Below are 26,498 nucleotides of genomic sequence, written 5' to 3'. Positions count from 1 at the left end.
TTTGTGTGTTTTTTTGTTTTTATTTACTGTGAAACTGTAACATTTCCACTGTCCTCAATGATCTATCCGAAAGATTCGCTATGCGAGACGTGCGTTACGTTCGCCAACGACCTCAAACACAAATGCTTCGAACCTTTTCATTGTTATAATATCGAACGTTCTGTTATATAGAGCCTCGATCAAACAAATTAAACATAAATATAGAGACTAGAAAGAAGTTTGTACTGTCAGATCCTGAATCTGGTAATTTTTACCCTATGCCTATGTGATAGGGAACGGACGTCGAACGCCTTGCGTCCAAAATTTCGGATTCTAGTCTTGATTCAAATCACGCGAAAAAAATGAAGTGTTGTCAAGTGACACAAATCCGGACCTGATTGTTGCAGTGGTGCCATATGTGTGTAAAATTGGATGTACTTCTAATAGCTGATAGCTGAATTTCGACCTACAATTTGGTATACAGTTTTGTTTTAATATGAGAAGACTTTACTCCAAAAGATTTTTAGCGCAATATTTTTTAAAATATTGAATTTTCCATAATCATTTTTTAGACTTACAGAGCATACCTATATTTGTGGAAATATATCCGAAGAGTAAAAATTACTCCAAGTATTAAAAGTTCATACCTTAAGTTGCAAGATAATTAAAAAAATGAATTGCAAAAGTGAACAAATTAAACTTTTAAAAGGGAAATGAAAATTGAATAGGAAATTCTCGTCTCATTTGAAATTCTTACTCTTTTAATTAATGAATTGAGTTTACTGGAAAAGAGATTGAAATCGTTACCATTGCCGGTAGCCAAGAATCAAAAGCTTTCGATTTGTTGGTAATACCGATCGTGCATAGTTATTTGTTGCGGTTGATTAGAGTTTTAACGATTGCTGGACCGATATTAAACTGCAACTACAATACAAAAACTTGGCGTGCATGATTAACAATAAGTATAAAAGCTCGCCGAAAGACTGTCTCGATTTATTAATAGCCGGTGTATACCCGCACAAAGTAATTTTTAATACTTGACATAATCAAAAGACTCGGTAGAGTCTCGGGACAAGTACATTGACAGCCCTGTCGTCTGCTGACTTGAGGTTCTCTGAATAGAACGATTCGCGGTGGTGGGGGTAAAATTGGTATGTGGTTTTTCTGAATACGAAACTCAGGAGCCATTTAGCAACTTGAAAATTGAAGTTTAAGCTAATTTATAAATTCTCTTTCGATTATTGCGCCCAAAAGCATCATGATTGGTGGCGTAATTCCCGAGAAAAAACTTTGCACGGGCTTAAGGTAAAGGATCAGTGGCCTAACCTCACCTCGAATTTTCGAAATGAAAATTCTCCGCTGTCGTTTGACTAATCAAAAAAGGCTCTGTCAATGGACGCGGAAAGATGGCAAAAATACGCTGACAGGGGCTTTTTTTATTGATCAAACCGTGTCGCAGATATTCAATTTCGAAAATTGCAGCTATCTCTCTCGCACTCACGGTGGCGAGATAGCGACTGCTCCATTACCTTAAGATTATGCAAAAGTTACTAACACATTCGGAATTCGACGTATCTGTATAATACGCGTACTCTGACCGCTACAAACATAGGCTCGTTGGCCCCCATGAACACCAATACCCGGTGAGAGAATTTTTGTTGCAACCAATGAAGAATGAGAAAAATTCTGGGCCAATGACATTCAATAAAAAGAGCAGGGAAGATTGGCGGAAAGCTAAGGAGCTCGAGAGCTCGAAAGTCACCAGCCGAAGTTTCACATCATGTTGACGTTTGGGGTTATGTAATGACATAACCCCAAACGCACTTCATTAAGTGCGTCAGAGATAAATAAAAATAATTTTCGTCATCTAACGGAGTGCACATTAGTATTTATTTTGATGATTTTCTATGGGGTGCTATATTTTCATTTTGGTTTCCTTATAGAGGAAGCTTTGAGCATCGTGCATCTTGAGCACCGTGCATCTTGACCATCTTGAGGAAGCAATTTGCAAATTCTAATTTTCAGCATTTTTTTTTGTATAGAACGAAATAATGTATTTTTTCTACCTTCTTTTACGAACATAATAAATTTATCTCTTTGTTTAACCATTAATAGTCACACCAATTAGAAATTTCGAGAAAATGGGACTTGTGGTGCCCTCGGTCGATAGTTCGATCCTTTGAGAAGAGAGTCTCATCGTTATTATTGAAAAGGGCCCGTTAGTTTAGTTTTGGTAGTCAATCAAGTCAGATCATGCGAAAATCTGGGGTCCGATCCACCCCAGTGTGACAAACTTAACTAATATACTACCTGAAAGCGTGCTTTCTCAAGTTTATAGAAAGAGTTGATTTTTTTTTTTTTAAATTGAAAATTACGATTTCTACATCAATTTTTGTGAAAAAAGTCATTTTTTCTGCATTCTTTTCTTTGACATTTTTTTTTTAATATTAAAAATAATACGAATAGAATAAAATCGTTATGGTCGTTTCATAAAGGTTCAAAATACATTGCAGTATTTATATTTTATTTTTTTTACAGTTTTTCAATTATTTATCGTCCTCCAAAGTGAGTGGGGTACTGTGGAATCCGTGTGATTATTATTCCAGAAACTTGAAGTGTGACTAGTAAGGGTTAAATCCATAAAAACATAAAAAAAAATTAGTTTGAAAGTTTGCAACTTTCAATTTTCATCGTTTTTTTATCAAGAGACTCTGTAGAGTCTCGGGACATCGTTTTTCTATCAAGAGACTCGGTAGAGTCTCGGGACCTCGGGACAAGTACATTGACAGCCCTGTCGTCTGCTGACCTGAGGCTCTCGCCGAGATCTGAATAAAACGATTCGCGGTGGTGGGGGTAAAACTGGCATGTCAATTTCTGAAATTGCAGAGCTCAGGAGATGTTTTGTAAAGCGAAAATTGGTTAGGAGACTAATTTTCAAAATCCCTTTCGAATGAGCCCGAAACTAACACGATCAGTTACGTAATTGCTGAGAAAAAACTCTGCACAGGTTCAAGGTTATGCAAAAGTTACTAACCCATTTATGGATTTACCGTGTCTGTATAGAACACCATCAAAGGCCTCTTGATGCCAGCTATGACCCATTTCTATAGAAGCTCGGGTCCTGGGATCCCGGCAACAGAAATAATGAATTGCAATTGGTTAGGACACTCGCTGTACTGTTCCATAGGAATAAAGTTTACGAATATATATACTTATGCATCCATGAAAAAAACTTTAAAAAAAATTTTTTTTTTAAATTGGCAAAAAAATTATTTTATAAAAAAAAATACAGAACAATTCGAAAAAATTTTTACAAATTTTGAAAAAAAATTATCTTTCAAAAAAACTAATCTGTATCTATTTTTTAAAGTGTCAAAAGAATCAATTAACAAGTAAAAAAGAAAAATCCAAAAAATCGCGCTTGAAATCATTTTGGAAACCGATGCCTCATTCTTCTTATTTGATTCGAACAGCTAAATCAATTAAAAAAAATTCCATCTAATTTACGTGCAGCATTAATAGTACATTATAACACTAGGACGAAAAAGTTTTTCGTACGCGTTTTATACGAAATTTTATATTACGACATGCGGAAATGTGGGTTTTGTGTACGCGAAGCGTACGAAAGGAAAAGAAAGGAAAAGAGGAAAGATAGATCAAATTCAAGACACAACAAATCCAACAGAATTGGTCCTTTTTAAATGTTGCTTTTGCATTCTGAATCTTGACATTTTCGTGTCATTCAAAACGTGTCCCCGATGAAATATATTTCCAAAGTTTGCAAGTGGCCGCTGAGATCCAATTATCTACAGTTTGATAGTTGCTGAAAAAAGGCACCCGGAAACATTTATTATGTCAGAACTCAAAGAAGCAAAAAAACTGAGCATACTTAATTCAACAGAGCAACGGAATTCAAAGACGTTTAAGGTACCCGCATTGGTTGTGGAGGAAAACAATTTCATTTCAGGATAATTTAGAAATAAATTTAGAAATTCAGAAATTTAGCATAGAATTTAGAAAAAGGAAAATTAAGTTAATTAGTAAAGCTCAAAACTTTTGTGATGAATTTTTGAAATTACACGTTACGGTTGGAGTAAAAAATTTAAATGATTGGCACACATGCTGCGACACAAAAATATCAAAGTTTGAAGGTATTCGCACCATACCGCAGTAATACAAACTTCAATACTATTTGAATAGAAACACTTTAAAATTTGCTGAACAAAGTTTCATTACATATTACTATAATCACAAATAGGGGGTGATACTTAGCACAAATATTTATCCACAGAAATTCTGAGGTTCACAGGTATCTGCTGCGATTCAATGTATCTGCGCAATGAGTTTGGAAGACAGCAATTTCAAATCCATCCATAAATGAGCAACTGAGAACTTTTGTAATGAATTTTTCACTTCATATTTATGTTACGGTGAGAGTCAAAAAGTAAAATGAATGGCACAGTATATAAATTTTATAGTTTGGAAATTTTTGCTGTATTTCAATGATCCAAATTTATAGTATTATAGTGAAAAGTTGTTAGAAGTCATGATGTTACATTAAAATGACATAGCGTACATAACATTCAGAAATTCTGTGGGTTTCTGTGATGTTGGCAGGCATTATACTTAATTTAAGAACTCAATCACATCCAAAACTGAGCAACTGTAGACTTATCGTAATGACTGTTTTCATCAATAATTCCACATTTGCAGTTTGCAGAATAGGAATACTCAACATACACGTCATTTCATAAGTATTGTTGTCAAAATTTGTGTTTGCCTACCGCATTCCGAAGATTCAACTTTTCATATTATCAGTAAAAAAAGCATCCAAAGACATTTTGGAACAAGTTTCAAAATTTATTACTTGACAGCTGTCAAGTGGAAAAAGAATAACTACACTTATATCAAGACCAGAAACTGTTTTGAGAATCTGATGTACAAAATGTGCGATTGATGATCATAGTCGGAAACCTCTTGAATCACGTTACCACAATCAGCATGAAGAAATAGTAGAATATCATAGGACACATATTAGGCAACCAATTAATAATATGTATCGATTCGCTGCAAACCAATAGAGTCAAAACAAGGATCGGAAAGAGCAGAGCCAAACTCAATAAGAGTCAAAATATGGGAATATTCAAAAATAATGATGACACAAGAAATAAATTAGAAAACATTTATTCAATTGGAGTTTCTCACATTATATATACTAACAGTTCCGTGTGTTCTTTTATTAATTATCAACCATAATATTTCAGATCGCAAAAAGAAAATTTGACGTTATAGGTTGACGAACATTTTTCCTTATAATTCCAGATCTATACTGATTTGCCTTATTCATATTATTCACTAACTATGCGAAAGTTTGTTACATTTATTGTCCCGCACTTCGTAACGTCAAACCCCGGCCGGTTCGTTACCACACAGCTATTAAAGGAAACTCGTATATATAACCTACATTATTACACATGATATATATATAATCACGCAACTGACGATATATTTACACCTGACAATATTCCGCGCACTCTGGTTCAATTGAAAGATTATCTCAGTTGACACTTATTTGCAATCGAACAAAATAATGAAATCTTGAAAAGTTTCGTTGACATATGCATCGCGCATTTTTTTATATTTTTTATTTTCCCACACAGATCACGGTCTACATTTACGCGGCCGCTTTTATACCGGTTTAGTAAACCACAAGTTTTAACAAAATAAATATTAATATGCACTTCGTTAGATGACGCGAAAATTATCAAGAGACTCGGTAGAGTCTCGGGACAAGTACATTGACAACCCTATCGTCTGCTGGCCTGAGGCTCTCGCCGAGACTATCTTTTCTCCGAAAAAACGATTCGCGGTGGTGGGGGTAAAACTGGCATGTCATTTTCTAGAATTGCGGAGCCCAAGACATGTTTTGTTAAGCGAAAATTAGTTTGGAGACTAAATTTCAAAATCTCTTTCGAATGAGCCCGAAACCAACACGATCAGTAGCGTAATTGCTGAGAAAAAACTTTGCACAGGCTCAAGTTATGCAAAAGTTACTAACACATTTAGAAATTTGACGAGTCTGTATATAATACCATCAAAGGCCTCATGTCCCTCGGTCTAACTTCGCGGCGGTGTCGCGGACTGACGTCACATGCCGAGAGCTCGAAAGTCACCAGCAGCCGAAGTTTCACGTCATGTTGACGTTTGGGGTTATGATGTTATGAAGTGTGTGCGGGATAACTAAAAAATTTTCGTCATCTAACGAAGTGCATATTACTATTTATTTCGTTAAATTTTGTGATATACTAAACCAGTATCAAAGCGGCCGCGCAAATGTAGTCTGTGATATGTGTGCGAAAAAGGATATAAAAAATGCGCGATGCATATATGTCAACGAAAACTTTTCAAGATTTCATTATTTTGTTCGACTGGAAATAAGCGTTAACTAAAATAATCTTTCAATTAAATCAGAGTGCGAGAAATATTGTCCAGTGTAAATATATCGTCAGTAGGCTAGGTTATATATATGAAGGCGTCAGATTATATATATGAATAAATACAACAAAAACACACAGAACTGTTAGAATGATGTTGTAAACTTTAATTGAATAAATGTTTTCTAATTTATTTCTCATGTTTCCCATATTTTGCTTCATATTCAGTTTGGCTCTGCCCTCTCCGATCCTTGTTTTCACTCCATCGGTTTGCAGCGGATCGATACATATCATTAATTAATTGCCTAATATGTGTCCTATGATTTTCTACTATTTCTTCATGCTGATTGTGGTAACGTGATTCAAGAGGTTTCCAGCTATGATCATCAATCTCACATTTTGTACATCAGATTCTCAAAACAGTTTCTGGTCTTGATATGAGTGTAGTTATTCTTTTTCCACCTGGTCTGTCGAGTAACAAATTTTGAAACTTATTCCAAAAAGTCTTTGGATGCTTTGTTTGCTGATCATATGAAAAGTCGAATCTTTGGAATGCAGTAGGCAAACACAAATTTTGACAACAATACTTATGAAATGACATGTATGTTGAGTATTCCCACTTTGCAAACTACAAATGTGGAATTATTAGTGAAAAGATTTATTACGCTAAGTCTACAGTTGCTCAGTTTTGGATGCGATCAAATATAATGCCTGCTAACATCCATGGGAACATACAGAATTTCTGAATACAATGTTCGCTATGTCATTTCAACGTAACATCATGACTTTTTCCAACTTTTCTCTATAATACTGATTTGGATTATTGAAATACAGCAAAAATCTGCGAATTATAAAATTGATATACTGTGCCACTCATTTTACTTTTTAAAACTAACTGTAACATATATATGAAGTAAACACTCATCACAGAAGTCTTCAGTTGCTCATTTATGGATAGATTTTAAATTGCTGTCTTCAAAATTTATTGCGCAGATACATTGAATCGCAGCAGATACCTGCGAACTCTGAAATTTCTGTGCATAAATATGTGTGTTAAGTATCACCCCCTATCTTTGATTATGAGAATGAGTAATAGAACTTGGTTTAGTAAGTTTTAAAGTATTTCTTTTTAAATACTATTGAAGTTTGTATTACTGCGGTATGAAGCGAATACTTCCAAACTTTCATATTTTTGTGGCGCAGCATGTGTGCCAATCATTTAAATTTTTTACTCCAACCATAACATGTAATCTCAAAAATTCATCACAAACGTCTTCAGCTTTTCTAAATTCCTAAATTTTCCGTTTTCTATTTTATTCTGAGTTTTTAAACTTTTAAATTCATTCCTGAATTCTCCTGAAATTGTTTTTCTCCAAAACCAATGCAGATAACTTAAACGTCTTTGAATTCCGTTGCTCTGTTGAATTAAGTACGCTCAGTTTTTTTTGCTTCTTTGAGTTCTATAAATGTTTCCGGGTGCCTTTTTTCAGCAACTATCAAACTGTAGATAATTGGATCTCAGCGGCCACTTGCAAACTTTGGAAATATATTTCATCGAGGACACGTTTTGAATGACATGAAAATGTCTAGATTCAGAATGCAAAAGCAACATTTAAAAAGGGCCAATTCTGTTGGATTTGTTGTGTCTTGAATTTGATCTATCTCTCCTCTTTTCCTTTCTTTTTCCTAACGTTATCAGCCGAAAATCATATCTCGGCCCGCAACACGCATTGCTCCATGCTCTTGAGTTCCCAATGGACGAAACATATTAGAAGACAAGGAGAAAAATCACCAAAGTCCAAGAATAAACCTCTATCGAAATATTTTCAGTACAATTTCGACGAAAAATAGGTCTTTTTTCGTGAAAACCAACGTTATACGCTGAAAATTATAAACAATTCATAGATATTTAAACTAAAATCTTATAGTCATCTGAACATAAATAAGGATCTTTTGAGAAAAAAGACGTGATATCAAACCATAAATTTCCGCTAGGGAAAAAAAGGTTGGGACAAGTACATTGATGGTCCCTCGTTTGCTGATAATTCCACCCATAAAAAAAACTTTAAACAAAATTTTTTTTTAATTGTAAAAAAAATTATTTCATAAAAAAAAATACAGAACAATTCGAAAAAAATTTTACAAATCTTGAAAAAACGTTATATTAAAAAAAAACTAATCTGCATCTATTTTTTAAAGTGTCAAAAGAATCAAATAACAAGTAAAAAATAATAAACCGAAAAATCGCCCTTGAAATCATTTTGGAAACTGATGCCTCATTCTTCTTATTTGATTCGAACAGCTAAATCAATTGAAAAAAATCCCATCTAATTTACGTGCAACATGAAAATTTATTATATCAATTCGAGGCCAAGTATTTTCTAATGAATTGAAAAAAATTACCCCTTGAATTACGTGCAGCACTAAAATTTATGATATCAATCGGTGGACAAGTATTTTATTAGTAACTCCAAATTTTTACATTATTGAATTGTTCTAAGAAGCTTTCAAATCTGAAAGAATCACATGCAAGCTAGTCATTTCATACTCTATGGTGGCAGAGACTTATAAGAAAATCGATTCTTCTCAGACTTTCAGGATCCTCTGGTATTTTTCACAAAATTCAACGTCGATTGGATCGATACAAATTATGTTTAAATAAAAGTACTTGTCCGGCCCATCCGGGGGACACAAGTACAAGTGAATTCCTGTAGGAATTCTGAATTTTGGAAATAAAAAAAAAAATGAGATCATTTTCTAACGTAGCCAAGTACAGTGAATGAATTAAGGTTCTTGTGGAATTCATTCGTGTACACTTTTAGCCCTAATCCCTCACTTATTCAGAAAAATTTTCCAGCAAACGTCACAGAGCAACAAAGGTTTCTCGAATGATTCTGCAATTATTAAGAGATTATCATCTGTTTTTATGCTAGCTCGGGTTATAAACTTAAAACAGTTTACGCGTACAAGTGCATGCATTGTATCTATACGATGTACTGCACAAATTCATTTTCAACATTACACACAAGCTTGGCGTGCATAAAATTTTCATTACGATATCTTTAAAAAATCAGTCAAGAAGTAGATTTAAACACATGTTTTCATCTAAAATTCGCTTTGAATAGGAATAGTTCGGAAACAGTTGACTGGAACGTTTTTTCTGAAAGGACTTTTTTTGTAGCCAATTCAATTTCCTACAAAAACTCACCCATACAACCCCACGATATGAAATCGGACTGAGAAATACCAATATCAATGAAAGGAAACACATTTTCAATGTTATTTAAATGGGAAAACTATAAGGCCGATGATGAACCTCTAAATATTTTTTAACAGCGTTCTCCTTTTGCGACAATTTTTTTTTTATGTATAAACTGAAGATTTTTGAGTGAGCACCTGAAAAAAAAATGTTGCCCTGAAATGACACACCCTAATATATATATAATATATGTTTGTATATACAGAACCGCAAATAATGAACCTTATATATGTATTTAATAAAACGCGTGATTGATAAGAATACGATGGGGCTCGATAAAATGGTCAACATTACAAGCTGGGAAATTCCGAATGTGCTGTTGATCACAGCTGTATCACAGTTCCTCGTACGCTTCCCGAAGCTTACACGATTCGTGATTTTGCGAACGAAAAAAAAACAATCTTGGACCAAACAATAAATTTATTGTTTTTCAGAGCACGCATATATAGGCTTCGTCATACTACTGAGCACATGAGGTGTACAGTAATGAAAATAATACCACCAGCGACAAAGCCATTAAAGTACAATCAAAAAAAATAATAACCGGTTAGTAAAAGTACGAGCAAACGAGAACGAGAATTCTCACGCAGGCGCAAATCAACTTGCACGTCAAATTTCCCAACATGGCCGCATCTGAACCTTCACGAATGTACGTATAATTAAGTGTTCTACGTGTCGCTACATTTGAAAAATACATATTCTGTTATTTAATAGTGATTAGTCATCAGAATTCAAGTGCATTTTTAACAAAGTTACGCCAAATTTTTTTTATAAGTGCGTCTGCGGTGCGTCCTTTAAATTGATCGAATTCAATTCGCGAATTTTTATAACTCTTCGATGCACATGAGTCACAAATATTGGAGCACTGGTTTTCAAGATGTTTTTTATTTTGTTTAATGTGATATGTTAATGTTGCATGTGGCAAATTACTGAAAAACGTTTGAGCGTCAATACAATCTGCTTAATTAGTATCAAATCGTCTTATCAAAAATGAGAGCGTTTGGTCGTGGTATTGAAACAACTGCTGCTTCTATATACGATTGTATTTCATCGGCGTGGATTCACAAACTGAAATACTCAAATTCAATATTGTTTTTATAATAATAAACATTATTCGCGTTTCCCATTGAGATACAGTTCATAAAAAAGGTCTAAGCATTGCCTAGAATTTCAAAGATTTTTGAAAATTTTTACAATACAATTTTCGTAAAAAAAACCTTCGTTCTGAATAAATTATCTAAAATACTTCGTCAAAATAATGAATTGACCTGCTTGAAAAACTCCTCGCATATGAAGCAGTGAATATACTTGAAATAAACACATAAAGTGAATTTCCATATTCTGAATAAAAGTGATGATGTTATATTCCAGTAAAATCATGGATTCGTATTATTCAATGGGGGATCACACATTGAAAGTTCCAATGTCGCTTTTTCGGAAAAACCGTGATAGACTAATTGCCCGGTTGAGGGAGACACCGGACGTTCCAGCTGCTGGTGCCGTTGTATTGTTGCAGGGGGGTTCGGAAGTTCCATTCAATGATACCGACATTAATCACGAATTCCGACAGGTGATCCGAGTTCAAAATGAATCTGCTTTATTTCATTGTTCTGAATGAATTTAATTATGGCATCAAATGTTATCATTAAAAACAGGAATCTTTTTTTCAATGGTGTTTTGGGGTTGAAGAGCCCGACTGTATGGGAGCGATAGACGTCACTACAGGAAATTCCATACTTCTGGTTCCGAAATTACCCAAAGAGTACGAGGTATGGTGTGGAAAATTAAAAACTTTGGATGATTTCAAGGCGAGATACGGTGTCGACGAAATTTATTATAATTGTGACGTAGAATCACTCATGCATCAATTAAATGCAAAAATGATATTGACTTTGGTAAGTTTTTGAACATTTATTGTGTATTGCTCACAATGAAAACAAATATTCCCATAAGTTCATTGTTAATACTCCCTCTCAATTTTTATATATTTTTTTTTATACAAAGTATGGCCTAAACAGTGATAGCAACCTCTTATCTCGTGAAGCGACATACGAAGGCATAAAACAGTACGTATTTCCGTATTATTGCATGATCACCACAATAAGTATTGAACTGTTGTCATGGTGTCCCAAGTTCTATCCCAAACAACCTATATTTTGATAAAGAAAACAAAGGCATACTCTTTCTTGCTGTTTTAAAATTGGAAACCTTTACGAGACAAAAACGTTTTTTCGGGTTGGACATAACTACCGACGGGCTCTTACCTTAAATAATCGACTTAATTTTAGTGATTAAGAATCATTTTGTATTTTCCTGAAAATTGAAAATGTAGTAATCGAGTTATTACATAAAATATTGAAAATGCTTACCGACCGAGAGTCATGCAGTTCAAATGGACAAAAAAATACTCGTCACACTTTATTAGATATCATGAATGCCAGCTATCGGTAAAATTACATCGCTTCAATATTCGTCTAAATTATAATTGATTCGAAATGAAAAATTAATTTTTCTCCTGATCTCTCAAGAACGGGCCCAAATCTCGTGTTTCCCCAAAACCAGTGTTGTAAATGTGGGAGAAAACTTATTCTAAACTTCCCTACCGACCGAGCACGTTTCATGTTACCATATTTTAGTTCGTTTTTTTTATTTCGATTTCAGCTAATTAGTTTCTTATAATTTTCAGATCGCAAGTCAACAATAAAATTTTGTACCCAGTTATTTGTGAATGGTAAGTATACTATGCTCTTGGGCATATAAAAATAGCACATTACGATATGTGTGACTTGAATTACGCTGGCTTCACTCAGGTGCTCACTTCACGCCGTGCAATAACAGACACCTTACTTAAGTCACACGTATATCGTAATGTACTATTCCGATGAACAATTTTCATAATAGTTGATTTCTCATTGTCGGAATGAATACTCTTTTTAAGGACAAATCCCAACTATCTTAAGAGTGTTCAAACTAACAGAAATTATATTGTTTTAAAAATGTCAAGGTTATAGAGTAACCAACAATTTTTAAGGCAGAATCGATCAATCCAGCTATTTCATCGTGTTGTGAGCTCAATCTGGAAATCTACATTTTGTTCAATTCTACTCGCAGAAAGAGAGAGAGAGCGAGAGAGAGAATGTTGCCAAGAATACTTTTTCGTTGGACTTTCAATTTTCGCCCAGGTTCCCCAAAGTTTAGCCACAAATGCTCGAAATCCGATCGAAGAAAAAAATTGAAATTCTCGCCACTAATGCGTACGAGTATTATCATGCAGGATGGTCGAATAATCGACGAAGCTGAGATAATCGTACATAAGATTCGTGATATCAATGATATCATTTTTTCTGATACGGAAGTTAAAGTGCCAGATGGTCGAAGAGAGAAAAAAATAGGAAAATACAACGATAACAAGAAAGAAATTCATATTGAGACTGATGAGGGAACAGCTATTTTATTCATCACCGAGGCCGATGTTGTTGGAAATAAGAGCCATAACAACAGAAAAAACGAAGACGAGAATCCGAATTTTTCAAAGCGTGTTGGACCTATTATAGAAAATACGATGACCGATGAAATAAATAGTCGAGTTGCCTTTGAAGCTCTGAAGGAAATAATGCGATTCGAAATTGATGATTTTTCATGTGGACAGAAAAGCTCCTTAACAGAAACGGAGGCTGGAGATAAATCGTTGTTGAACAGTTCAAACGGCCGTGAAAAAGTGTTAGAGCAGTTGATAGACATGATTGCAAAAACTCGTAACAACGAAATGATAATTGATGGTCTCGCTTTGTTGAATAAAGATCGGGTCAGTACGTCCAGAAACGCACATAAAGATTGTCTTTGTGATGAAGCATTAATACGCGCAACAGAAGGTCAATTCCATGTTAGCCAGATGATTGAATTGGTGAAGATTCTATCCTCTTATGGGGATTCAAAGTATCACGAAGCCGTAGACAATCTTTGGATCGGAATTAAAGCGCGAGAGTGTGAAATCAATGAGAAGAATTTAGCACCACTGTTCAAAATACTTCCGTTTTTCCGGGAGAGTCGAAGACTCGTTAAAACGATATTGGATCGTAAATTAATTACGAATTGGTGGAGGCTGAATGGGAGCCAGATGTCTGACATTCTGGAAATCATGTTTAATTATGGAAACGCAAAGAACGCTCTGGTTTGTGCACGAAAATGGTCGAAACTGCACATTAATACTGCTCAAGAGAGCGAGTTGTTTGATTTCATGAAAACTATAACTAAATTGAGATTTACGGAGAAAGAGACGTTGGAAAGTTCACTGGCGAGGTTCATGAGAGCAAAAGGACTAACTATCAAAGATCCTGCGTTAATTGCACTCGTGATGAATTATTGCAGTAAAAATCGCATACGAAACATCGAAATTTTCAACGCTTGCACAGACTATCTGATGAAACATTCGATGGACATTCCAGCCTCGCTCCTTGCTCCTATTTTCGTACCATTTGGTTATTTGAACTTCCGTACACCCAAGAGTGACGAATTTTTGAAAACCTTTCAAGTGTCGTTGGAATCAAAATTTTCGACAATGGCGACGAATGATGCACTGAATATTATACTTTCGTTGATTTATCTCGAGCAGACACCTCTTAATCTCGTAGACCAATTGTTCACGTCAAAATTTTTTGAACAATTGCACTTAAACCGAGACACGAAAACAATTATGTACCTTCGAGAAAAATTGTGCTTCCTCGACAGAGCCATGGCGATCGAATGCGATCATTATGCGTGTCGAATGATACCGGAAATTCATTGTAAAAAAAGAGTCTTTATGAGATCAAGGCTAAAACGCGTTACCGAACTTTTGTTTAACCATTTATCGAAGATTAGTGGGGGCGATGATAAATTAAGCAGGGCTGTAATGATCGGACAACTTTCGATGATAGATCTGTATACCCTCGACATTTTAATTCATCCGCGATCCATTAATACTTCGATCTTTCCGATTACGAACGATAATGAAAACATTAAAACCGCTGTTCTAATCCATCTGCCAGAACACTATTGTCACAACACGAATAATTTGATCGGGCCTCAAGAGATGCGAATTCGACATCTGAAAAAATTAGGCTTTCGTGTCGTTGCGCTAAACTACATGACGATCTTGGCACTCCGAAATTCACCGAAAGGAATAAGTGATTACATAACTCGGAAATTGCGATCGGTTGATTAAACTCTCATTTTTCGGGCTTTTATAAATTTTATATATTTTTAATTGTTTTTATACAAATATTTTTCTCTAGAATTGTACAGAATCTGATGGGCTTGAAAAAAAATGATCATGTGACCCCCTTAATCAATAAATTGGCTGACCCGCAGTTAATTAATTTCTTCAACTATTGATATTATTATATGTAATACATTCATTTTTTTTTTCAATTCCATAGAACGTTCGCTTCTTTATCTAAATATATCTATACAGGTTGTAATTTTTCAAAAAGCCACTCACACGCTGCGTGTATTTTTTTCCGCAGTCGCGTTATAAAAACAAGCGAGGAGCTCGAAGTACTCCGTTATGTCGCCAAAGTTAGCTCCGACGCTCACAAAGTCGTGATGCGAAATGTCCGTCATAACTTTACGGAATTTCAGGCTGAAGCGCTCTTCAAACATTACGTGTATTCGATAGGTGGCTGTCGTCATGTATCATACACGTGCATTTGTGGAAGTGGACACAATGGGTCGTATCTACATTATGGACATGCCGGTGCACCCAATAATAAAATTATTAAGGATGGCGACATGTGGTAAGGGGTGGGCAATTCCCAGTTTTAATTGAAAACTGTATTTTCATTTATTTTTCCTGCCTCAACCGACTGATACTAATATTTTTAATGTCAACAGTCTTTTCGACATGGGTGGCAATTACTGTGGCTACGCTGCTGATATAACTTGCAGTTTTCCAGCAAACGGTAAATTCACAGAGAATCAAAAGATCGTTTACAATGCTGTACTGAACGCTCGCAACGCTGTGATGAGCGCTGCGAGACCTGGAGTCAACTGGTCCGACATGCACCTCCTGGCAAACAAAGTTATGCTTCAATCACTTAAGGAGGGTAATATTTTGCGCGGGGAAATCGATGATATGATAGAAGCAGGCCTCAATGAAGTTTTCCAGCCTCATGGCTTAGGCCACTTTTTGGGTCTTGATGTGCATGATGTTGGGGGTTACCTACCGGGAAATCCAGAACGCTCAGCTATGCCGGGTATTAGAAGATTACGGACTGCCAGAACATTGCAAGCTGGAATGGTTTTGACCATTGAACCCGGATGCTACTTTATCAATGTCGTTAGTATATTCCATATATCCGTTGATTCGAAACTTTATGATTCTTTGGGCTAGATTTTACAATTTACATGTTTCTCTTCGTGACAGCTTTTAGACTCCGCACTCGCCAATCCCGAACAAAATAAGTTCATTGTTTCCGAAAGATTAGAACAGTTTCGCGGATCAGGTGGCGTCAGGATCGAGGACGATGTCTTGATAACCGAAGATGGCGTCGAGAACTTTACTTCTGTACCACGCACGTGAGTACTCAGTTGAAACTATCTCACTCATCACGCGTCATTTTGTACTTTTTCACGATTACTTAACTTTTACATTTTATTTTCTATCATATCCAGAGTCAAGGAGATCGAGGAATGGATGGCTGAGGGTCGTAACGACTTGCAATTACCTCAGGAACGAGCTGCCACATCATTGTCATTTTTTAATCATTCCTCATGAACAAATTTATTCGATCAATGAAAACGTGTAATACGATGAAAAATATTTTTATCTATTCCATTCATATATTAATATATAAATGAATATATACATTGTAATGAACTGTACGATGTTATGTAAACTTTTCGAATGACGAAAAGAAATCAGCCACTCTTTAAAATTTTATAATTCATTTTGAATAATCATTTCGTATTTAAAAAATCATGAAGATTTCAATATTTTTTGTCATGTTGCAATTTTATCGTACTATTTTCTTTTACAAACAAAGTGGATCGATAGTAACCGTCTGAACACAAAAATTTTTCCTGTTGATATTGTCAGGGAAATTTGACGCAATACATGACCAGGGTTCTCTCCGCGAAGCGCTGTTGCGCTTTTATTTGCCTGTTAAATGATGCGCGAAGTAAACGATTTTAGTTATAATTACGAACAATGCACGCTTTTCAGTATGTTAATTGGTCAATTGTATAGAAAGTCTTTTGAGTAATTTTACATTCCATAAGCAATTTTTTTCTCTCAAAAATTCATTCGCTTCAAATAATGTGCTTTTTCGATCGACATATGATTGAAATATAAAAAATTGGAAACTTTCATTACAAAATGAATTGATACTAAAATTCTACTCGAATTGTACAGAGTTTATCCTCAAAGAAAATCAATCTCATACTTTACTCGCCAAATCCGCCAAGTTATATGAACCAATAAAAAAACGAGCTTCGTACACTCTTGCATAAGAATATACATCCTACTAACTAACCCATACTTTGAGTGCCGGTATGTGTTTTCAAAGAAATGAGTAGAAATGAGAAACGAACTGATGGTACTTTTCGCTCTCAATGTTCGATAGCGTGAACACCGCACTCTTTTCTGACTCCCCCACACTGCAGTGGAGAGTCGCTTTCTTGACGTAAGTACAAGTCACAGTAGATACGTGCTTACGTACATGATCTCACGGTGTGAACTGCTATTTCAATTATTCTCTCGAGATCTAGGACGAATAAGTGTTGAGTCAAAAATGACAAGAAATGTATTATAATTTTAAAAGATATGGCGTAGGCCGCATAAAATTGCATAAACTCCTGCGAAGAAGCATTCCTGACATTTGATAAATAATAGTGAGATATTTGATGAATATCTTAACGGACGGACGAAACTTCTTACTGGCAGGCAAAATTTTACAATAAAGAAATCATTTTTTATCCAAATTTTAATTCGAATAAAATTTTGGAATTAGTACGTATGGAACTGTATAAAAAATGATTCATCCCTAAGAGTGGTATAGAATGTTATGAAATTCCTAATGAACCTTCTAACGTTGAACATTGAACGATAATGTAAGACAAGTGATAACAATAATTACGGAAAAATTTAAAAATTAGTAGGATCGCGACTACTTCAGGGATGACCTTAATGTCAATGACTGGAACGTCGTGACTCGGATGTGTTGTATTAGGTGAGTAGCATATGAAAAAAATAAAGTCAATCGCCTTTGGGCTGTACTTCGCATGTCTTAAAAACAACTGTCATGAAATGAGTACGTACGTTTATGAGGAAGAACGTTTGTCGCAAAAGTCGATCTTGGATAATAACAAGAGTTTGAGTAATGTAATTAAAAAAAAAAAGTATTTGTGGCAGTTTTTTCTTCGATGCAGCGTTGACGAGATATCAATGGATTGCAATGACATCCAATCCAAGCCGCTGGTGAACAGCGAAGGGCGTTACGAGAATTTTCTTGCTCCATACTTCTTCATTTTGTCATTTCGTAATTTCGTAATTCTGGTAACTATGATGCGAAAAGAAAAGTGCCTCGGAAAAGTTAAATTCCTAATTTCATCAAATCCTTGCTGTGGCAATTCTAGGCACGATTTTAAGGACCCCCCGTGTATATGTTGCTATATTTGAGCCACGAGTGTATAGCTCACAAGGCCTCAGACTCAGGCAGCGGGTTTGCCCGCTTCCGAGACAGTTACGATCATCAGTGTGCTCGCCGCTTTTTGTGCAATAAGGTGTGTATACGATACGGATACGTGACTTTACGAACAAGAGCAAGTTTTTTTTTCATACTGTCGCGAATCATTAATTTTTCTGACGCTTTTCCTTTCGCAATTTACGTCGATTTAAAAAATACGAAAAATTATCGGGAAAGATATAATGTAAATTCCATTCATCATTCCTTTCATCATTAATTTTTCTTCGTTTTATCCTTATATTCATGACAATTATGTTACAGTTCACCTCTAATTGCGCGTCAGTTTACATAATACAAATGGTGTATCGATTGAAAATTCAACTCGTATGTAACTGAATCAAAAACCTCTGCATCGAATTTTATCGCTCGTCGGTTTTTAATCATCGAGCTCTGAATACGCGGGTGTTATAATCTACAGCATATAGATACGAAAAGTGAATAACAAATGCACATTGTGGATACTACGCTACAATTATTCCTATATCTCTGCCATGTCTCAGGATTTCCACGTAATTTTTGGAAATACTGTATATATTTGGAAAAGAAAAATTTATTCAGATGAGATATTTTACTCCGGTGTAACAAAGTTTTCGTCCCATATAATTGATTTTGACGTTTCGTTACAAAGTAATGGGAGATTGGACCGAAGCACTTTTTATTACCATTATTTTGATTTTCATTATTCCTTCTTATTTTTGATTCAAATATCCCTTTTTACCGTTACATAATTTAAATAATTTTTCGGTTCAACGAAATTTTTTGTCTAAGCACAAAATAAAATTTACTTCAGTTTCGAGTTATAATTTGGACCATAATTTGAGATAAAGATAGGAATACCCTGATCGCGACACATTGATTTACTTTGCACAGGATTTCGTTATGTGTACGTTAGGTCACTTTTGTCTGGTCACTGAAGGTTTGTACACAAGTATCGTTATCAATTTGACTCACTCATATTGCGGTGATTTTCTCCAAATCTCCTATTACATTACAAATAAGCGTAATACGTTTAATCTCATAGCATGAAAACATCTAGATTTTCCGTATTTTTCAATGTAGACTCAATATTAAGATAATTGATCAAATATTCTCATTGATATTATTAGAGAACGGAAATAAAAAAAATAGTATAGGTTACCTACTCGTCTTTAAATATATGAAAATGATATCGAAGCAAAGCCAAATTGAACTAAACAAAGTAATTCCACATATATAAATATAATGATATCTTACGAATTCTGCCAAAAATGGTTTACCATATTTGAACCGTTGAGCATGATATAAATTACAGAATAAAGAATCAGCTGTGTCAATATTCAAAAAAATTAATATAGTTCAATCAAAAACTCACAATTGGTCAAACAAACATAAATTCACCGGGTTAATCTCACAGCCCATTGTAGTAAACGTCAAAACTGATTATTCAAACTGAACTTCACAAAATTAAATGAGTCATAGTCCGAAATGCCATGGGATTTGAAAAAATTGTACGCAAAAAAGTGAAATTAAAGCGATGTTTAACATGAGAATTTATGTGACAAGAACACAAAATTGAAGTAAAAAGAAGGTAAGGTGTGGATCGATCCGGTAGAGCTCGCGGACGAACGCTGTGCGCGCCACAGTATTCCTCATCTCTTTCAGCTGGGTCCGCACGCGCGTACCTTCGATGCGCCCTCGCGTCTCCTCTCGTCTCTGCCCATAATACCTAACGCCCGTTTTTCCCCGACGAGAATTTCGAGACACTATTACGCCTCGCGTTCGAATACACACGTCTTTCTCACTATCGTTCCACTCTATTTTCGCGTCCGGTCTAACCAAAATCCTCCACTCAAACTTTATCAACTGAATATCCACTTATTAACATCGCGAATCTTCTTTTCATGGAAGAGGTATAAAAATTAATTATTCTTTTCTTTTGAATTTTAAAAATAATCTCGAAAAATTAATTCCAATTAATTGTTAGCGTCGTAACGTTTGGACCGAAACAACGATATTCCGTTAATGTTCTCATTAGAATCGACCGTTATTTAAAAATTAATCGAAATCAATATGTTTGAACGAAGAAACAAGTGCGCGTGACATTTTCAAACGTTCTGAAATTCAAATGCATTTATTAATTACTGTGAATGATCGAAAATCTGTGAATAATTTATCTATATGATTCTCTAATGTTTAATCGGAAGGGAGAATCACATTTAAGGGTGACAAAACTCAATCAAGTTCTTAAGTGTCTTCTATTGGTCTACATGATCGACTGAAAAGTTGCTTGCTTCAAATTTTCTTTCACTTCTCAAGGTGGTTTATACCGACTCTAAAACATTGATTAATCAACGAAGAGTGCGTGGTTATTCAGGGTGTGACGTTATTTCGAGGGTGGTCAAGTCCACAATTGTTTCTTTCGAGTGCATCAGTTGCTGACGAAGAACGCCTGCCGGAGTTTTGTGACCGTACGAAAATAATAGTAACTGTAATCGAAACTCAACTGGAATACCAGCATCCATGAACGATTGTTAATATTCGTTTTGGTGCGGTGATGTTATAAAGATGAATCAGCAATGATGTTCCCGGATAAGAAGAAAAAGTTTTGAAAATCAAATGGTAGGAAACAACGGAGAAAGAACAAAATGTTTCGAGACTCATTCCGAAGGGCACGAAAAAAAATGAGGGAAGGTGAAGAATAAATTGATAAGAAAAAAAAATAAATACAATAAAAACGGTGGTGTAATTGACGAGGATAGCAAGGATAGTTCTCGATGAGATAATCGCTTCCCGGGCTAGACGCGAATAATAGACGTGAATAAGTTCCTGAGAGACTTGATCTATCAACTACAGATAAAGCGGAAACGAAGTTTAAAAGAGAGACGATAGTACCCTTGAAAAAAGACTGTACAAGTTTAATTTGAGAGTACACTGAAACAGACAAATAGATTAGGATGAAAATTTGTTCTCAGCAAAATATTCAACAGAATCATCGAAAGGAAGTTTGAAAGAGGGAGAAAGAGCAAAAAGTTGACGTCCTCGGCGACGCGTTTCGATACCGTTCAATCGGGCCAACACCTGTCTTACTTTTCCCCCGCTCCTTCCTACTTCCAATCTCTGTACCGCACATACCACGTCACATACGGCTCGGTATTTGTTATCTCTCGACGCATCGACGTAAACCGAGGCAAGCTGCGAGCTTCGATGTTAAAGACTGTTCGCTCAGTACTGACAAACAAGACAAAAAAACTAAAAGAATAAATTTCAACATAAATCTCGTTTAAACAATTTCGAAAGAGAGGCAAAGAAAGAAGAAGAGACGCGTGTCGACGACATTCGCAGTGACATAAAGCCGGATAAATCATTCGCTATCGTCATGTTTTGCTTCCAAAGTCCGTTTACGCGAACATCGAGAATTACGGCAGAAACAACCACGTCCGCCAGTTCATCGCCGTCGTCTTCTGCCGTCTTAATTGCTACCAGCCAGCAGGGTAGTATTCCGTCTACAATAGCGACCCCACCGAATAATGTTGCATCGTCGTCGACAACGAACTTGACTGCATTGGAGCTCAAGAGACGTGGTTCCGAAGCGACAAGCGAAGGTTCCGGATCCTCATCAATAAGGTTCATTGATCAGGTGTCAATATCCGGTGGCAGTAGCACGGATACCTTACCAGGCATCAGGGCGGATTACTTGGATGCGGATCCGTTGTCGCCTGAACCAGGCACCAAATCACCGGATGCCGACACTAAAACGATCGGTGGAAAAACCACCTTAGTACCTAATAATTCAATTCTGATAAAAAATCTAGATCGTCCTTTCCAAAAACGAGGCTATGACTCGCCAACAAGACTCCCATCGATGGCAAACATTCGCCTGGTGGACAATGATATCCGCTCTAGAAGTCCTACGATTGAACGGTCTACAGGTTTCATGACAAAGTGTATGAGCAACAGTGCTACTGGCAGCGGTGTTGGTGTTGCTAGTGGTGCTGGTGGTGGTGGTAGTGGTGGTGGTGGTATCGGTGGTAATGGTAGCAGCGGTGTTAGTGCAGGCGGGGTGGTAAGCAGCGGAAGCAACGATGGCGGTGGAAGATGGCGCAGAAAGCTGCTGCTGCGTCTCCGCTCTTCGGATTCATCGAACTCGAGCAACGACGAGCCATGCTCGACCTCGCCCTCACCCTCACCTGTCAGCATAACCGACACCTCAATTAGCACGAGATCATCGTCCTCTTCGAGGCATTCCAATTTTACTCACCACAACAACGTATACAACAATCATCAAAATCATTACCGGCAAGTGCTGGACAATCAGGATAAATCGATTAACGTTGTAACCGACGACGGAATCACTACGATCTTAGGCTCCGGAACATCTTCCTCATTATCTTCTCGTCAACAAGAATTCCCACCAACTCTGATTGCCCAGCCAGAAGCCGACGAGAACGGGGATCAAATAGCGTCCAATCCCACCAAACCCGTCAACAAATCACCGAGCATATTCACGTGTTCAATAAATGATATACCATCATTGGAAAACGGTTTCAGTGATCCTGAATACGAGGAGGAGGAGGAAGAGGAAGAAGAAGAATTGAATCGCTGCAATTACCCCGAAACAGAAACCGAGGAAGGCTCTTCGTTACCCTCCAGCCCGGCCGCACTGACTTCTGTCAAACTTACTGGTGGAACTCAACTGCAACCAGGAACGACTTATTACGGATTTCTGTCGGTTAATGGTAGAGCTATAAGACAAGAAACAACCAGCACAAGTTCTCCACAATTGTCGACCGGAACCGTTGTCGATTCCACCGAAGCTTTGCCCCGCGATAATGACATTGGAGGTTCACTCATCGGTGAATGTCCTGCTAATGTTGGCATTAACCTCAAACCTGATAACCTCGATGCCTCGAGCTGCCTACCAGCCGCACGCTCATGCCCCAACCTCGAACAACAAAGCACTGGATGCTCGTCCACCAGCGGCTCCTCAAGCCCAAGCCCTAGTCCCGGACCTGCCGGACCTCGTTTTAAACCTCTCGAGGAAGGCGACATACAAGTGTGCTATCTTAACCACACCAGGACCCTTGTAAGCAAAATTCTCTCGAGCAAATTTCTACGGCGGTGGGAGACTCATCATCTCTATCTCAATGATGCCTGCCTCTCATCAAAAACGGTAGGTCTCTAATGTTCCATAGGCTAATATCATCAATGGTAATTGAATTAGTGGTTTAGAGCTGTAACTATTCATGTATCCTTTCTATTCTATTGGTCTTTTTCGTCTTCGATCACGTACTACAGCCTCCACTCGAGAGCGAACTCAGATTTGCGAAAAAGTAATTCACACTACCTCCCAGAACGTTTGGTCTTTTCGGAATCTCGTTCTTCTCAGGCGAATTTTTCACCCAAAATTCACGACTGTTTAATAAATCCATAAACTCGGGCTGCTTTCCATGCAAAGTTTTTTTGTACTACAACAAAAATTCTGTACGATCTATATCTTGTAATTTATCAAGTATTGGCGCGTATGAACGAGTTGAATTTAGCATTAAACCACGTACTGATATGAACTGATTCATCCAGATTAGCATCGCCGCGCGTGTCTAGGATAATTAGCGTGTTGCGTGCAATGATAATGCGAGAGGCGCTTACGTACGTAAACGTCGTTTTATGCATTCAGTGTTATTTAGCCTGTCAACTTTTTTAAACCTATCGTCGTTATTTTCTTCTATACAATGCCATTATTTATCCAATTCTTTTACCTCGGAATTCATTTTCATCGTTGATCTATATTCTTGAAGTTCAAAAAGCTACCCGCATGATTTTTTCGTTTAACATTAATCGTTACAACAAAACTGGAAAGCACTACAGCAATTCTCCGTATGAGGAAGTCCCTGTCAAATAGTCAGAACAGAAGATCATAACGCTGAAGCTTCTAATTAAAAAATTCTATCTCGCTGCTATATATATATGTGTGTATTAGGGTGTGCGGAAAAAAAACGATATTTTTTTTTACTTTGCATCCAGCCAAAAAAGGTGATTCAAGGTGAAAAAAAAGAATCCCAGAAAGAGAGCTCATCAAACAATTTTTTCGAATGGCGCTTCGCGTTTGAAGATTTTCCATAAGAATAACCCAGGAAATTATTGAGACCTCCGATCATTGCATCATAACTCTTCAGGAACAAATCGCACAAAAACGAAAATGATATATTTTTATAGAAAATCGATTCTCCTTCGAAGTTGGATCGATGGAAAAAAAATTTTCATAAAACTGTCGAAATAAAATTTTTCGTTTCACAAACAAACTTCTAGGAACTTTTTCCTAGAAAATTACTTGCTCTTTTAGAAAATCGTTATTATTATTCGAACAATGCGCTTTTCGACAATGCTGTGCCGGTGAGCGTGAAGGCTAAAATATTACAATCTCGAGCAAAATCTAAAATTCCTTCAGAGCGAGTAATCATTGAAAAAAGTGATTACAAAACGTTGCTTTCAAAGGATATAAGCTATTTCGTCACACAAGAATCCTTATTCCTTTTCAACCAATTTAATTTACCGCATGACTTTCTGAGGGTAAATATGGACTTATGGTCTATAAATGTCAGTTATTTAAGCTGCTCAGATTTTTTTTTTTTAATTTGAAAGATGTCAATGACGTGGCTGAACGTGACATCGCTTTGATAGAAGCCTACAACGGCTCATTGACCAAAAACGAAGAGCAGTTACAATATTTATTGAAAATAATGCAATCTCATCGTGAAAAATACCCCAATTGCAATAAAGGCACACTTAAAAATAGCAATGGGTATTATTTAATCTTACCCCGTGTAAGCAAAAGCGTTAATTACCCTCATTTGTAATTTTATGTATGATACCGGGTGAAAAAAAAATCATGGCAAAAAGTAAAGACTTTTGAAACCCGATTATTGATAAATGCCGTTTCTTTTATTATTCCTTTTCATACTCAATTGTAATGAAAACGAGATGGAAAGTTTATATTTAAGGGTTTTTTAGTGGAAATCATTGTTATCCAATGGAAACCAAGCACGAAAACATGTTTACAATAATTTGATGAAAATCATAAAAATAAGTAATTTTATTCAAATTAAAAAATTTGAATAATAATAACGATTTTCTAAAAGAGCAAGTAATTTTCTACGAAAAAGTTCCTAGAAGTTTGTTTGTGAAACGAAAAATTTGATTTCGACAGTTTTATGAAATTTTTATTTCTATCGATCCAACCTCGAAGGGTAATAGCACGAGAATGGTTGCTCCAAGCTGAATGTTTATAAGGACTTTTTTTTGTAGGGGAATCGATTTTCTATAAAAATATATCATTGTCGTTTTTGTGCGATTTTTTCCTGAAGAGTTATGATACAATGATTGGAGGTCTCAATCATTTCCTGTGTTATTCTTATGGAAAATCTTTAAACGCAAAGCGCCATTTGAAAAAATTTTTTGGTGACCTCTACTTCTGGGATTCTTTTTTTTCACCTTGAATGACCTTTTTCGGCTGGATGCAAAGTAAAAAAAAATATCGTTTTTTTTCGCACATCCTGTGTGTATATTAGAGTGATGCAAAAAAATTGATATTTTTTTTTCTTGAAGCTCCAACGGAAATTGTTAGTACATAAAAAAAAGTAATTTTCCCAAAATTTTAGATTTTTGAAAAATTTTTTAGAGGGTGCTCAAGCCACTTTTCGATATTTTTCTTTTTTTTCTCGAAAATCGCGAAGCAAAATTTTTTTTGTTCTTATAGTGAAAAGTGTTAATGCTCCATGGAATTATAAATCTATTAAAATTTTTGCATTTTCAGAAAAAGTTTCAAGACCACCTCGCATAAATTATTTCTTCTTTTCTCTATATTTAGCTATAAATTATAAGATTTAAAATCCTGCAGCTACAAATAACTATTCTTGTCGTCCTTCCAAATGAAGGGGTGAAAGTATTTTACAAAAACAGTTTTTCAAAATTTTGTCGGATTAAAATTCTCTACTTCAAAATCTTGTATTTTCTAGTTTTCCCATTTATTATAAAAATTAGTAAAATATTTTGACCGAATTTTAATGAAAAAGAAATGTAGGCGTATGAATGCAAAATTGCAAAAATTTTTAGTTCTTAATTGTTTGT

The 26,498-nt window shown here is 35.9% G+C and overlaps 3 protein-coding genes across 9 annotated transcripts in view; all 3 read left to right on the top strand.

The window, feature by feature from the left end:
* The first annotated feature begins 10,151 nt into the window (after positions 1-10,151).
* Dip-C (dipeptidase C) lies at positions 10,152-16,630 on the top strand. Of its 3 annotated transcripts, none has more exons than XM_043422112.1 (9): positions 10,152-10,321; positions 11,044-11,242; positions 11,328-11,567; positions 11,677-11,738; positions 12,359-12,403; positions 15,177-15,446; positions 15,544-15,988; positions 16,076-16,227; positions 16,324-16,630. In XM_043422112.1, exons 1-9 carry the CDS (start codon positions 10,296-10,298, stop codon positions 16,424-16,426), a joined length of 1,542 nt encoding a protein of 513 aa, XP_043278047.1. In that variant the 5' UTR covers positions 10,152-10,295; the 3' UTR covers positions 16,427-16,630. The 3 variants fall into 3 exon arrangements, with proteins under 3 accessions (XP_043278047.1, XP_043278048.1, XP_043278049.1); XM_043422113.1 differs by having other exon boundaries at positions 10,321-10,457; XM_043422114.1 differs by lacking the exon at positions 10,152-10,321 and having other exon boundaries at positions 11,101-11,242; positions 11,362-11,567.
* On the top strand, positions 12,410-15,025 carry LOC122412522 (uncharacterized). The gene has a single exon (XM_043422108.1). It carries the CDS (start codon positions 12,809-12,811, stop codon positions 14,873-14,875), a length of 2,067 nt encoding a protein of 688 aa, XP_043278043.1. The 5' UTR covers positions 12,410-12,808; the 3' UTR covers positions 14,876-15,025.
* Positions 16,631-17,289: 659 nt separating the features above from the next.
* The window catches only part of LOC122412521 (C-Maf-inducing protein-like), a 69,297-nt gene continuing 60,088 nt past the window's right edge, over positions 17,290-26,498 (top strand). The window contains exons 1-3 of one of the 5 annotated variants that reach the window (XM_043422105.1): positions 17,290-18,829; positions 19,266-19,311; positions 20,359-23,544. In XM_043422105.1, coding sequence (XP_043278040.1) covers positions 21,751-23,544 — 1,794 coding nt within the window. In that variant the 5' untranslated portion in view covers positions 17,290-18,829; positions 19,266-19,311; positions 20,359-21,750. Of the gene's footprint in view, positions 20,285-20,358; positions 23,545-26,498 lie in introns of all 5 variants that reach the window. The other 4 variants (XM_043422107.1, XM_043422106.1, XM_043422102.1 and 1 more) reach the window with 4 other exon arrangements.

The sequence above is a fragment of the Venturia canescens genome, chromosome 6 (genome assembly GCF_019457755.1).
Source record: "Venturia canescens isolate UGA chromosome 6, ASM1945775v1, whole genome shotgun sequence".
In the NCBI taxonomy this organism is placed as follows: domain Eukaryota; kingdom Metazoa; phylum Arthropoda; class Insecta; order Hymenoptera; family Ichneumonidae; genus Venturia; species Venturia canescens.
This window is presented reverse-complemented; position numbering and strand designations above follow the sequence as displayed.